This window comes from Rattus norvegicus, chromosome 17 (assembly GCF_036323735.1).
Source record: "Rattus norvegicus strain BN/NHsdMcwi chromosome 17, GRCr8, whole genome shotgun sequence".
Classification (NCBI taxonomy): Eukaryota; Metazoa; Chordata; class Mammalia; order Rodentia; family Muridae; genus Rattus; species Rattus norvegicus.
In genome coordinates, this window is record NC_086035.1 from 92,947,391 (window position 1) to 92,960,342 (window position 12,952).

Sequence of the window (12,952 nt, forward strand, 5' to 3'; positions counted from 1 at the left end):
CCCATTTCTTCTTTCCTACTCAAGGCTATGGTTCTCTCCATGTCTTCCATTTCCCCCACCTCATTACTTTTTCTTTCCCCTAATGAGCTGTTACTGTCATCCTAGAATATGATCTTACGTTCTTGATGCTGAGCTCTGGTCCTCATTGAACACTTTACTGATTAATCTGCCCCCTCCCCCTTTTAATTTCTATACCTAGAAAAATCCTGAGCTGTGTTCGTTTTATTTCTCCTGTTCTGTTTTGTTTAGCATATTCATTACAGTCAGATTCTTCTACTACTGCCCTGAAACTGTTCTCTCTTGTCAAGGTTACCAGTGTCTTTGTTACTAAGACTATAGTTCTTAAACCTCAGGTTTTACCTGTTGGCAGATTGTTTTTTTTCACATCTCAACCCTTACTCTTATAAGTGCTATCCAAGATGCTAACTTTTATGGTTTACTTCCTTTGTAGTGGCCTAGTCTATCTTAAAACACTAGGCTGACTTCTCCTCTCTCAGTCACCAGTCATTCGACCTTTGGGGTTTGGTCTTTCTTGTTCATCTTGTCTGGACGCTTAGATTTAAAAACCCATCTGTACCTGAGTCCCAAGTTTATATTTGAAGACAAGAAATCTTAGTTCTAGATCATCACATCCAACTTTTTATTCTCCATCATTTATATTTGGATGACAAACATCTCACTCTTCAGAATCAAAAAGAAATAAATGTAGTACATTATCATTAGGACAGATCTACTATTCCCTTATACCTCTTTGTTCTTGTTGATTGGTAAAATTTAAACCATAGTTTAATATTAGTGTTCAGGGTGGCATGTCTCAACAGTAACTCCTGACCATTGGAGGTGAGGTACTTAGGAAGTCAGCCTGCTGTTTCCTAATAAAGCTGAATGTGTGCTTAGAGCAATTTTACACCCAAAATTGTCACCTTGATAAACTCTTTCACATCTCTCCCAAGATATATGTGCAAAGATGATTGCACAGCTTTTTTCTTTAGCAAAATTTATGATATGGAATATATTTGTTTCCAGTGTTGCTATAACAAGTCACCACAGTTTAGTCACTAAAAACAATGCAATGTTCTTAATCTCATAGTTTTACAAATCTGAAAATGAATTTTACAGTAATAAAATCCTAATTTTATCAACAAGGTAGGAGACCTGGAGGCTGTAAGTGGGAACTTTCTTGATTCTGCTTCTAAGGGCGTGTTTAGTCTTTGCCTTGTGACTTCTTCCTGTATTATCTTCACTGTCAGTACTGTAAACTCTTGTAATTTCTCCTGACTCCAGTACCAGTACCCATGCCTCTTTCTGATAAGGAATTCTGGTAGCTCTATAAGTCTCCTTTTATTAATCTAATATAATCTTCATATCTTAAGATCCTCAATCACATCTTTAGATTTTTCTTTAAAATTTTTATATTGTGTGTGTGTTTGTGTGCTTGCACTTGCATGTATGCTTGCTTGCCATATCATGAATGTAGACATCAGAGGAGTTCTTTGTTCCCAATTTTACATGGGTTCTAGGGATCAACCTGAGGTTGCCAGGCTTGCCTGGCAAACATCCTTACCCATTGAACAATCTTGCCTGCCCTGATCACATCTTTAAAGACTTATTTGTGAAAGAATATTCTTCTGAGATTAGGTTTGTGAAAGTGTCTTAGCAATCAGGACTTGCATATCTTGGTCTGGTCTTCTGCATAGAACAAAATGGAATGGATAACCTGTGGTTGTTTTTATTATACAACATTCATGACAGGGAAAGTGAATGACCTAGCTACAAATAAAACTCACCATCATGAATAAATGCCAAAGTAAAATGTTAGCAAAAACAACACTTTTGCAGAAAAATTAAAATGAAATGACATTAATATTACTAAAATGGAAATTGTGAGTAAATTGTTCAAGGATGCATTACAAAGAAAATTACAACAGTAAGCTTTATTTTAACCTCTAGGTAGGTGTACTTGAGAAAGAACTTCAAGGATACAGGAAATATTTGCATCTACATGTCAAGATTTTGGTGATGCACAGGTTTTTCCTTTTATTTTTTTTTCTTTCTTTTTTTTTTTTTTTTTTCGGAGCTGGGGACCAAACCCAGGGCACTGAGCTAACTCCCCAACCCCGATGCATAGGTTTTAAAAGTTACAGATGTGTATCAACAGTAATTTATCCTTCTAACAATGAAAATGGCCTGTGTGTGTGCACACATGCACATGGAGGCTAGAAGTTGACCTTAGGTGCTATCAATCATTTCTCCACCTTATTCTTTGAGACAGAGACTTGATGAAGCTGGAGCGCACCAATTCACTTAGAATGTCTAACCACCAAGCCCCAGGGAGCCTTCAGTCTTAACCTCCCCATTGCTGCCTCCCCAGCTTTTTTTTTTTGGTTCTTTTTTTCCGGAGCTGGGGACCGAACCCAGGGCCTTGCGCTTCCTAGGTAAGCACTCTACCACTGAGCTAAATCCCCAGCCCCCTCCCCAGCTTTTTATGTAAGAGTTGGAGATCTGAATTTAGGCCTTTATGCTTGTGTGTCAGGCATTTTGCTGACAGCCATCTTCCCAACTCCTGAAAATATTTAAAGAAAATAATAGTTTACAAACCAAAAGTTTTCAGTTTAAAATAATTACTAAAAAGAACAGTTACTAGATAAAAGGATTTTGTTTTTTGTTTTTGGACAGGTTTTTTTTTTTTTTTGGGGGGGGGGGCTTTCCTGGAGATCACTCTGTAGACCAGGCCAACCTCTCAAATGCAGAAATCTGCCTGCCCCTGCCTACTGAATGCAGGGATTAAAGGCATAAACTACCATGCCTAGATTAGAAAAGTATTTTAAACACATGCACAGGTACACACACACACACACACACACACACACACACACACACACACACGACTGTGACTGCTGTGACTAGAGAATCTAGAAGCTCAATGAAATTTGAGAGTTAGTGACAGGATCCTAAGAAATAGGGTGATTAAGTGGAGAATTCCAGCCCTTGTTCCTTACGTAAAGGTAACATGTTGCTGTGTCTGTGTGAGATGGAGTTGAGAGACATTTCCACTCTGAGAAAGAAAAATAATTGGCTAGAACTTCTGCTTCTGATCCCTGCTTCTATGTCTCCTTCTATCTGAGAACTTCCTGAATAAAACATTTAATAGGCAGAGTTCCATTGTTTTTAAAGCCTTGAACTGCGATAGTTGCAAGTTCATGTGCAGTTGGAAATAATAGGGAGAAGTACTAGGTCATGTTACCAAGTTACACAATGGTAACATTTTATAAAGATAGAGTTATAAACAGGATGTTGCCATTGATAGAATGATTTGATATTTTTCTGGTTCTGTTTATATTTGTGTGTATGTATTCACTTTTTGGGGGAAGGGGGTTGGTTTTTTCTAGACAGGGTTTCTATGAGCCTTAGCTATCCTGGAACCCACTCTGTGGTCCAGGCTGGCCTCCAACTCAGAGATTTACCTGCTTCTGCCTCCCAAGTGCTGGGATTAAAGCTGTCCACCACCACCGCCTTGCTGTATTCACATTTTTATAATATTCTGCTTCATATGTTCAGCACCACAGTGAAAATATGGATCAGGTTATTCACTTCAAGCATCTACTCTGTTCCTGTCCTCCTCCTCCCCTTCTCATTATTTCATGTCTGCATGCTTGCAGTGTGTGGGTGTAGATGCTCAATTGAAGCATCCATCCTGTTCTATCATCATCATCATTTGACGGGGGAGGGTTTAGGGAGCATGTATGGTACAGACACACATGTAGAGGTCAGATGACAACTTTTGGGAATTGCTTCTTCTTATACATCATGGGATCCTGGGATTGAACTCAGGTCATCAGGCTTGAAGGATAAATGTTTTTACCTGCTGAGCCATCTTGTTCCTACTCCAGCTTGAAACCATCACACTTTCCACCATTGGACCTAATGTTATAAACCTTAATCAGTAAAACTGGACAATTTGAATGAATAAATTATCCTCTAAAGTAGATTTATTAGTGATTTGTATATCTAATATCTTAAACATATATACATTCTAGGTGACTGGAGTTCTGGATGATTGCTTATGTGACATTGACAGCATTGATAACTTCAACACCTACAAAATCTTTCCCAAAATAAAAAAGTTACAAGAACGAGACTATTTTCGTTATTACAAGGTAAGGTGGCCATTTTAAATTCTGTTAATCCAAGATTTCTATATAGTCTGCAAATTGACTTGTTTTATTGTGTTTTTCAAAATCTTTTAAAAAAATATCATAGTGGAACACTTGTTTACTACATACTGAGAATCAGAACCCCTCTTCTTTTTTTTTTTTTTTTGTTCTTTTTTTCGGAGCTGGGGACCGAACCCAGGGCCTTGCGCTTCCTAGGTAAGCGCTCTACCACTAAGCTAAATCCCCAGCCCCCAGAACCCCTCTTCTTATGTTTGGGAATTATTCGTTCAGTTTTTTTGATGAAGATTTCTCCTGCCCACACGGATTTTGTCAGCTTCTATGAGCTCAGGTTATGTGCTCTGGACCACACTGTCGGGCTGCGGCTGTGCATTGTGCTGATATAATAGGTGTGTCTTAAGCACTGCAGAGTAACAGAAGGTCACTGGTGTTCTTTGTGGGGGCTGCAACCTATGTGATGCTGCAAGTAGAACTTGCCTCCATAGGCACCTTCCATAATTCTGGTCCATAATTCTGTGGACCTTGTTTTTAACCTAGCATGAGTCTCTAGGCCTTCTGAAATAACCAGTGGAAAGGCAGAAGTATGTCAACAATTAGAACACAAAGAAACAATTGTAATTTTATATTTCTAAGGAGATAGTACCAAGGGTTAAAACAGTTATTCCTGTATATTCATGTACAAGGAGGCAGTGGGCTACGTGACGACCTCGTTTGGTTCAAGTACATCGTGTACTTTGACCATATTCACTCTCCATTTCTTCAGTTCCTCTCTTCTGTGTGTTGCACAGAGTATGTTTTACAGTTATATTTTAAAGCTACACTTGGCTTTACTTTGATCTTGTTCTTGCTCTTAGGATTTGGCTGGTATATAATTTGGTTTCTATTTTAATTTGTTCTAAAATTTTAAACATGATTCTGAATAGATTATCTTGGTTCTTTAAATGTTTTTTTTTTTTTCCGGAGCTGGGGATCGAACCCAGGGCCTTGCACCTGCTAGGCAAGCGCTCTACCACTGAGCTAAATCCCCAACCCCTCTTTAAATGTTTTTGAGGGTGAAAATTTTAGTTTTTAGCAATTGTAGATTGTCCAAGAAGATAAATTAGAAAATTACAGATTGGGAATATATCCCTTTGACCACAGGTACAAAGAATATCCAGAAAGGAGTAAATGTTTCTTCTTTGTACATAATCAGTTGGGAATGCAGTTGGTGGATTATTTCAAAGATTAAATCTTTACCTAAAACTGTAAAGGCTGATCCTTAGGTGTTTTTCATACAAACAAGATAGGTGCTCCTGAGTCCCTGCATGAAATGAGTGACTGTGTGCATGGATGTATCCTCCATAATATTAGATAAACCATGCAAAACTGTCACTTTAATGTTTTGAAAATGGTTGAACATGCCAATTTCATATGGTTCAGTCTAATACAGTAGAAACTGTGTGTGCTGTCAGAGACCGTGCTTTCATTTGGGGTCCAGGTAACATTTCCACTGAATCTGTTTCAACCCTCACTCAGCATACCTCCCTTTGGGATTGCATCTTCTATTTTTGTATTCATATAAGGCCTGGCCCATTGAGGAATTGAATATTTAGATGAATGTATATCTCATTTAATCTTCATGTGAAATTTTTGTTATCTACATTTTGTTTATTTCTTTTCATTTTATTGTTTTTATTGGATTATTTAAATTTACATTTCAAATGTTATTCCCTTCCCCCATCCAACCATCCACCCCTTCCAGTCTCCCCACCCTGACATTCCCCTACACTGGGGTGTCCGGCCTTGGGAGGACCAAGGGCTTCTCCTCCCTTTGGTGCCAAATAAGGCCATCCTCTGCTACATATGCAATTGGAGCGATGGTCTATTCATGTGTACTCTTTGGATGGTGGTTTAGTCCCTGAGAGGTCTGGTTGGTTGATATTATTGTTCTTATGGGATTGCAATCCCCTTCAGCCCCTTCAATCCTTTCTCTAACTCCTCCAGTGGGGACCCCATTCAATGGTTGGCTGCTAGCATTTGCCTCTGTATCTGTCATGCTCTGGCAGAGCCTCTCAGAAGATGGCTATGTCAGGCTCCTCTCAGCATGCACTCTTGGCATCAACAATATTGCCTGGGTTTGGTGGCTGTATGTAAATGGGCTGGATCCCCAGGTGGGGCAGACTCTGAAGGGCCATTCCTTCAGTCTCTGCTCCAAACTTCGTTTCCATATCTCCTCCTATGAATATTTTTGTCCCCCCTTCTAAGAAGGACTGAAGCATCTGTACTTTGTTTGTCCTTCTTCTTGAGCTTCATGCGGTCTGTGGATTTTATCTTGGGTAATTCCAGTTTTTGGGCTAATATCCACTTGTCAGTGAGTGTATACCATATGTGGGTTTTTTTGTTTTGTTTTGTTTTTTTGTTTTTTTTTGCTATTGGATTACCTCACTCAGGATGCTATTTTCTATTTTCTAGTTCCATCCATTTGCCTATGAATTTCATGAAGTCATTGTTTTTAATAGCTGAGTATAGATATACCACATTTTATAGATATACCACATTTTATAGATATACCACATTTTCTATATCCATTCCTCTGTTGAAGGAGATCTGGGTTCTTTCCAGTTTCTGGCTATTACAAATAAGGCTGCTATGAATATAGTGTCCTTGTTATATGTTGGAGCATCTTTTGGGTATATGCCCAGGAGTGGTATAGCTGGGTCCTCATGTAGTACTATGTCCAATTTTCTGAGGAGCCTCCAGACTGATTTCCAGAGTGGTTGTACCAGCTTGCAATTCCACCAACAATGGAGGAGTGTTCCTATCTCCACGTCCTCGCCAGCATCTATTATCACCTGAGTTTTTGATCTTAGCCATTCTGACTAGTGTGAGGTAGAATCTCAGGATTGTTTTGATTTGCATTTCTCTGATGACTAAGGATGTTGAAATTATCACGTTTTTAAATCGAAGAAATAATAGGCCTGGATATCCTAAGTAGGATACTTTTTTTGACCAAAAAATAGTAGTTTAAGAGAGAAGATAATTGAGTAGTTTACTAGTTTACCAACTTGAAAGACAAAGTAAAGTAGAACAAGTCAGGAAAAACGAAAGGGGAGCAGGCACTAATGGGCATTCTCTTTATGACAAATTAAAACTTTGTGGTGGTTGAATCTAAGGGGCAACTAGGCAAGCACTGTTCCCCTGAGCTGTAGCATCAGCCTTTCAGACCAAACATTCAGGCCAAATGAACTATTTTCCCATATTTTTCTTGTTCTTTATAAAAGAGTCAAATTTCTGGAGGAGAGAATCATGATTGGTCCAGGAAGCCATGTGATAACCTTTACCAAAAGAAACAAAGATACCTTGGGTGACAGTGCTATTCAAAGGAGCATGAGGGAACATTGTTCCTGAAAGGGAAATTAGAAGACTGTTACAGTAGAAGGGAAAATGAAAGCTAAGTAAGGCAAAACTAACAGTGTGGCCAATCAATGTAGGTTTTCATTTTCCTGCTTTATTTAGAAATGCTCTAATAGGATAAGGTTGTTCCATATATGACCAGTCATATTCATTGCCTGTTCCCCAAGGGGGTGTAGCCCTGATCTTGCTGATGCCTTTATCCCATGAATAGGCAGGTATTTGAGAGAAAGATGCTCTGCTTCTAGTTCTGACTGTCTGTGAGATAAATAGAAACATTATCCATTCACAGTATACTGTACTAGTGGGAATCTAAGAGAAGCTGATTTCAAACACACACATACAGTCTGGGGATTCTGGGAACAAGAAGCTGGAGGTAGAAGCAACCACCCATCTTTGCAGCTAGGCAGTTGGTCACATCGATGACTTTGTGACAGCCTCTAGTCTTGGTACTGTGGAGTCAGCGGTGAGTAAGACAATGCTTTTGTTCTGCTTAGGGAGACAAGCAATAAATAAGTAGACATTGAACTGTATTGTCAGATGTAAGATGGCTACTATAGAGAAAATAAAGTAGGAGCACAATAGAAACAGGATGAGAATAAAGAATACAGAGAGGTAACCCTGCTTTGATGAAATGAGCGGGAAAGGATGGTATTGATGCTAATGTGATATTTGAGCAAAGACTTTTCTAATGTGAAAGTATAAGTGGTGGTGAGCTCCTGGGAAAACATTTCAGGGAAGTTGAGTGAATAGATTTAAGAGTTTTGACACAGGACTAAGTTTAGTATATTTGAAGAATTAGAAGGCAGCAGATGAGTGAGGATGAGGAGGTTGGAGAGGTATGTAGGATCCAATTTTAAAAAACGTGAGCATGTACACATGCCACATACACAAATGCACAAACACACACAAAAAATGATATAACAATATATTGGGGGTTGGTTACATTGGAAGTACTACTTTAGAGTGTCTAGTCAAGGCCCGAATAAGGTCGTAGAACAGGCCTTCTATAGGAACAATAGTAAGGACAAAGAGAGTGGGCAGTATAGAAGCTTTGGGGCTTATGGATCCTGGTGTATCAAGAGTCGTGTGTGTAGAGCTGCTGCAGGGATAGATTTGCTCCAGGAGAGCTGAAAATGCACAGGAAGATTCTGGGCAGACACTGGATAGGTCTGCCTTGGTTTCAGTGTAGCTGTTGCTGCATGCAATAGGTTGTGGTTGAAGGAGGGAAACTGTTGCGGAAGCTTAGGCAAGACACATGATGGTGGTGGAGGTAGTAAAAGGTAACAAAGGAGGAAACAGGAAACTGGTCTTTAGCTTGGGCTAAACCCCTGTAAGTCCTCTTGGATTATCAACTTCCTCTTGTATGAAGAATATGACAATTAGTGTTTACCATGATGGCCTCTACCCTTACCGTCCATTCTTTTTCCATCAAAAATGGTGGAACTGGTGGTTTTTCATTTTTAGCATCATTAAAGCTTAACATTGCTATAGCCAAACGCGCGCTTCCCCCACCTTTCATCTTCCTAAAATATGGTCTCCTCAGAGGCTCTGTCCATCAGGACTATTACTACAAAACTCTGGGTTCTCCTTTGGAACACATACTACAATTTGCAATATTAAGTGTGTCAGTATTTTATTTTTTCTTAGGATATTATAAGTCCTAGAAGAGAGGGCACTTTGGCCTTGAACCTAGTCTGGTGTCTGACAGATAGCCAGTGCTTAGCGCATACTAAGGTACTGCGAAAGTCCTAAGGCTAAGGTAGTGGTTGATGTTTGGGGAATGAGTGCTAAAGTCATTCTGAAATGCTGCCCAGTGACAACTGTGCTTCAAATGAGCAGTGAACTTGAATGCTGTCCCTCTTTTGTAGTCAGAGAACCTATAGGCATTTGTTTTAAAGGTTAACACTCTGTCCAAATGCTTGCAAGTCTTGCAGTCATTTAATATCTGAACTGTGTACACACCTCAGGGTCAAGCAGCTTCTCCCTCCCCATCACTACTGTGTCACTGCAAACATTCTATAATTATCATACCCATTTTCTAATGTTGATTTGTTCTTCTTGGAAAGGTTAATCTGAAACGACCATGTCCTTTCTGGGCAGAAGATGGCCACTGCTCAATAAAAGACTGTCATGTGGAGCCCTGTCCAGAAGTAAGAGTATGATAATGGGGAGTGGGAGGGATATGGACTGGCTTCTTGGGCTTTTAAACAATCATAACCCATTGCCAGTATCCTTGTGTTTGGGTTTGTCAGCAGACTCATAAGCTTTCAGCTCTTATGACTAGACTTCTTTAAAGATTGGTTGAGGAATTTGTGTATCCAGTGGTGTTGGAGATGGGGTGTGGATATAGATCTGATTCTAAATGGGAGGAAGATCAGAGGCTTATTTTAGGATTAGGCCTACAAGGACTTTACTAGGTCTATATCTTGTTTCATAGACAAAAAGGAAAGTTTTGGGCCTTAAACTTTATATTTTAAATGGGGATTTCAGTGCATGAAATAGGAAAATCCAGTTAGAATAGGTTTTCAATGCTTTTTTTTCCCTTTCAACGTTATGTTTACTACCAAGAGAATGTTACATTCCAGGTAGGGGTATGTGTATATGAGCCACAATGCTGGCTGGTTCATAACAGGTTTCCTAGTGTTTTAACCAAAAGTTTAAAGTTACTTTCCATATATAGTGCATTATAGCCACTGTGATACATTTCTAGTAAGAAATAAACAATGTTTATTTTTAAAACTCACAACAGGGAATGGAGAGAGAAAGCATTTGCTGCTCTTACTGAGGACTTGGCTTTAGTTACCAGTACTCAAATGGCAGCTTAGAGCCACCCATAACCACTGGTCAGGGGACCCAGTATGTCTCTGGATGCCATAGATAGTGGGCAAGCACATGGTACACATGTATGTATGCTGGCAAAACACTCATACACATAAAACATAATTTTTAAAAGAGAAGTCATAACATAGGAAGCAAAATACATGTGTGTTTTGAGATCAGTGCCCGTTTGTTCCCTCCATTACCTCTGATAGTGACCATCCCTTCTGACCATCTTTTAAGTAATGTTCTTATTTTTCTCTTAAGAGTAAAATTCCCGTTGGAATTAAAGCTGGGCGTTCAAATAAGGTGAGTTACTTTTCCTCCTTGACTTTTTTCAGATAGTGGGGACAGTAGAGAGCCATGAGCCTACCTGGGAATGGGGATTGGCCTCAGAGTTCAAAATACTAACTCTCGAATCAAGCAGTGAAGTTATACATGCCTAGCTTCTTTTGGAATTCTGTTTTTAGAATCTCTAGTTAGAAAAACTCTCAATTGTAATTGCAACAAAAATGCTAGTAACTATTTTAAGTCTTCTGTTTCAGTTAATGTGTGTTAGATTCAGAATATTTCATGTAAAGTATTCCCAAGCTATTTTGAGCCAAATACTTGGAAATGGTGTGAAGGTATTCATTGTGCTTTTATTTTTATTTTTTTTGGGGGGGGGTAAGCTTTGGCGGGTAACTCATCTTCCTCTGCTGCACATACATGATGAAGATTCTCCACTCTCTCTGCCTCCTCCTTTCATACTGTCTCCTTATTCTATCCATCTCTCCATGTATTGATGCTCACCCCCACTCCTCCAACTGTTGTGATCCCATTTTACTTCCTCTTCCCCAGAGCCAGTCATTTCCTGAAGTGATTTATGTGGTTCTACTCTTACTACTTATGTATCTGTCTATACGTAACACTTTCAGAGCATGTCTCCTCAGTACAATACTATAGATTACTTTATGAGAGGTGAAAAACAATTTTATTACTATGAATTTCTTCAAGTTGGAAATACTTTTTAGTTTGTATTTTGGCTCTGTGTTTTTGCTTGTAAGCCTCTTTCTCTGTTTACACATTGGATCTTGTGCACTCACCCTTACCAACAACATCTTAGTCATTTGTGTGACTGGCAGTTGCCACCTTGCATATAGACATTTCAGGCATTCTGGTTCTTTGCTCTTGCAGAGAAATACTGGCATTTTTGTACCCGGTCTCATTGTGTGCACATGAAAGTTTCCCTAGTACTGTTTATAGAAGTGATGCTGGACCATAAGGTCTGGGTATCTTGCTTTTTAAAATAATACAAAACACTAAGATGTTATAATATTAAAAAATAAATTTGCCTTGGGTTATGGTCTAAGTTGAAGACTGCTGTTCTAAGGAGTTTATGTGTTTGTAAAACTAGATATATTTTCAATTTCTTTCCCCAATGACATCATCACCAGCACACTATTACATTTTTAATGCCTTTGCTCACTTAATGGTAAAGTTTCATGCCTTTAAAAAAGGCCTTTCTAACTATAAGGATTTTGATGATAGAACTTAAGAGCTAATCACTATCATTTAACTACATACGAGCTTTCTTTCAGTACTCACAAGCAGCAAACAACACCAAAGAACTGGACGACTGTGAGCAGGCTAACAAGCTGGGCGCCATCAACAGCACCCTAAGGCAAGTTGAGTTGTTCTTAGTTAATGTCAGTGGCTTTTTGTGGGTTTTTGTTTTGTTTTGTTTTTGTGGGGTTGTTTTATTTCCTTTTGTCTTGTTTTGGAGACAGTTTCTCTGTGTACCTCTGGCTGTTCTGGAACTCACTCTGTAGACCAACCTGGCTGACATCAGAGATCTGCCTGCCTCTGCCTTTGCCTCACCACTGCCCAGCTTGTGATTTTGATAGAACATTTTTTACTAATAAACTTCTAAAAAGAATAATGCCCACAGTTGCATTAAACTTTGCATCCTTTGTCCTGTTTTAGCCTCAGTAATAATGCCAGAGAATGAGTGGACTGGCAGGACTTTTATGCTCTTCATGAACATTGTGTGGAAAGAGCTTGAGCCCTTGAGTCTTTAATGGGCAGTAATCCAGATTGTGTATTTTCAGTATAACAATCCATACTTTGAGACCAGCAAGATAAAAATTATAATACTAATTGTAGGCAAAAGTACTTGCCACACAAACTTGACAACTTGAATTTGATCCCTGGGATCCATGTTAAAATCCAGATGTAGTGATGTACACCTGTAATTCCAGTACTGTTGTGGCATAGTGGGAGGGAGGAATAAGAGAGAGAAAAGGCTGGACGTCCAGGGGCAGCTAGCTGGAGTAAACATTGGCAACTGGAAAGGAGACCTTGCCTCAAAACAAGGTAGAAGGAGAGACCTGACGCCCCAGATCTACACTGTGCAGCATGGCACTGGCATGCCCACATGTACACACACACACACACACACACACACACACACACACACACACGAGGAGCAGAGAGAGGTATCATGCCCACATGTACACACACACACACACACACACACACACACACACACACACACACACACGAGGAGCAGAGAGAGGTATCCTGTTCTG

General features: G+C 39.4%; 1 protein-coding gene across 7 annotated transcripts in view; it reads left to right on the forward strand.

Moving 5' to 3' along the window:
- Ero1b (endoplasmic reticulum oxidoreductase 1 beta) overlaps positions 1-12,952 on the forward strand; it is a 73,706-nt gene that overhangs the window by 33,695 nt on the left and 27,059 nt on the right. For all 7 annotated transcript variants that reach the window (XM_039095982.2, XM_008771876.4, XM_063276672.1 and 4 more), the window contains 4 exons: positions 4,038-4,157; positions 9,632-9,715; positions 10,650-10,691; positions 11,963-12,045. In XM_039095982.2, the coding sequence (XP_038951910.1) occupies positions 4,038-4,157; positions 9,632-9,715; positions 10,650-10,691; positions 11,963-12,045 (329 nt within the window). The remainder of the gene's footprint in view (positions 1-4,037; positions 4,158-9,631; positions 9,716-10,649; positions 10,692-11,962; positions 12,046-12,952) is intronic.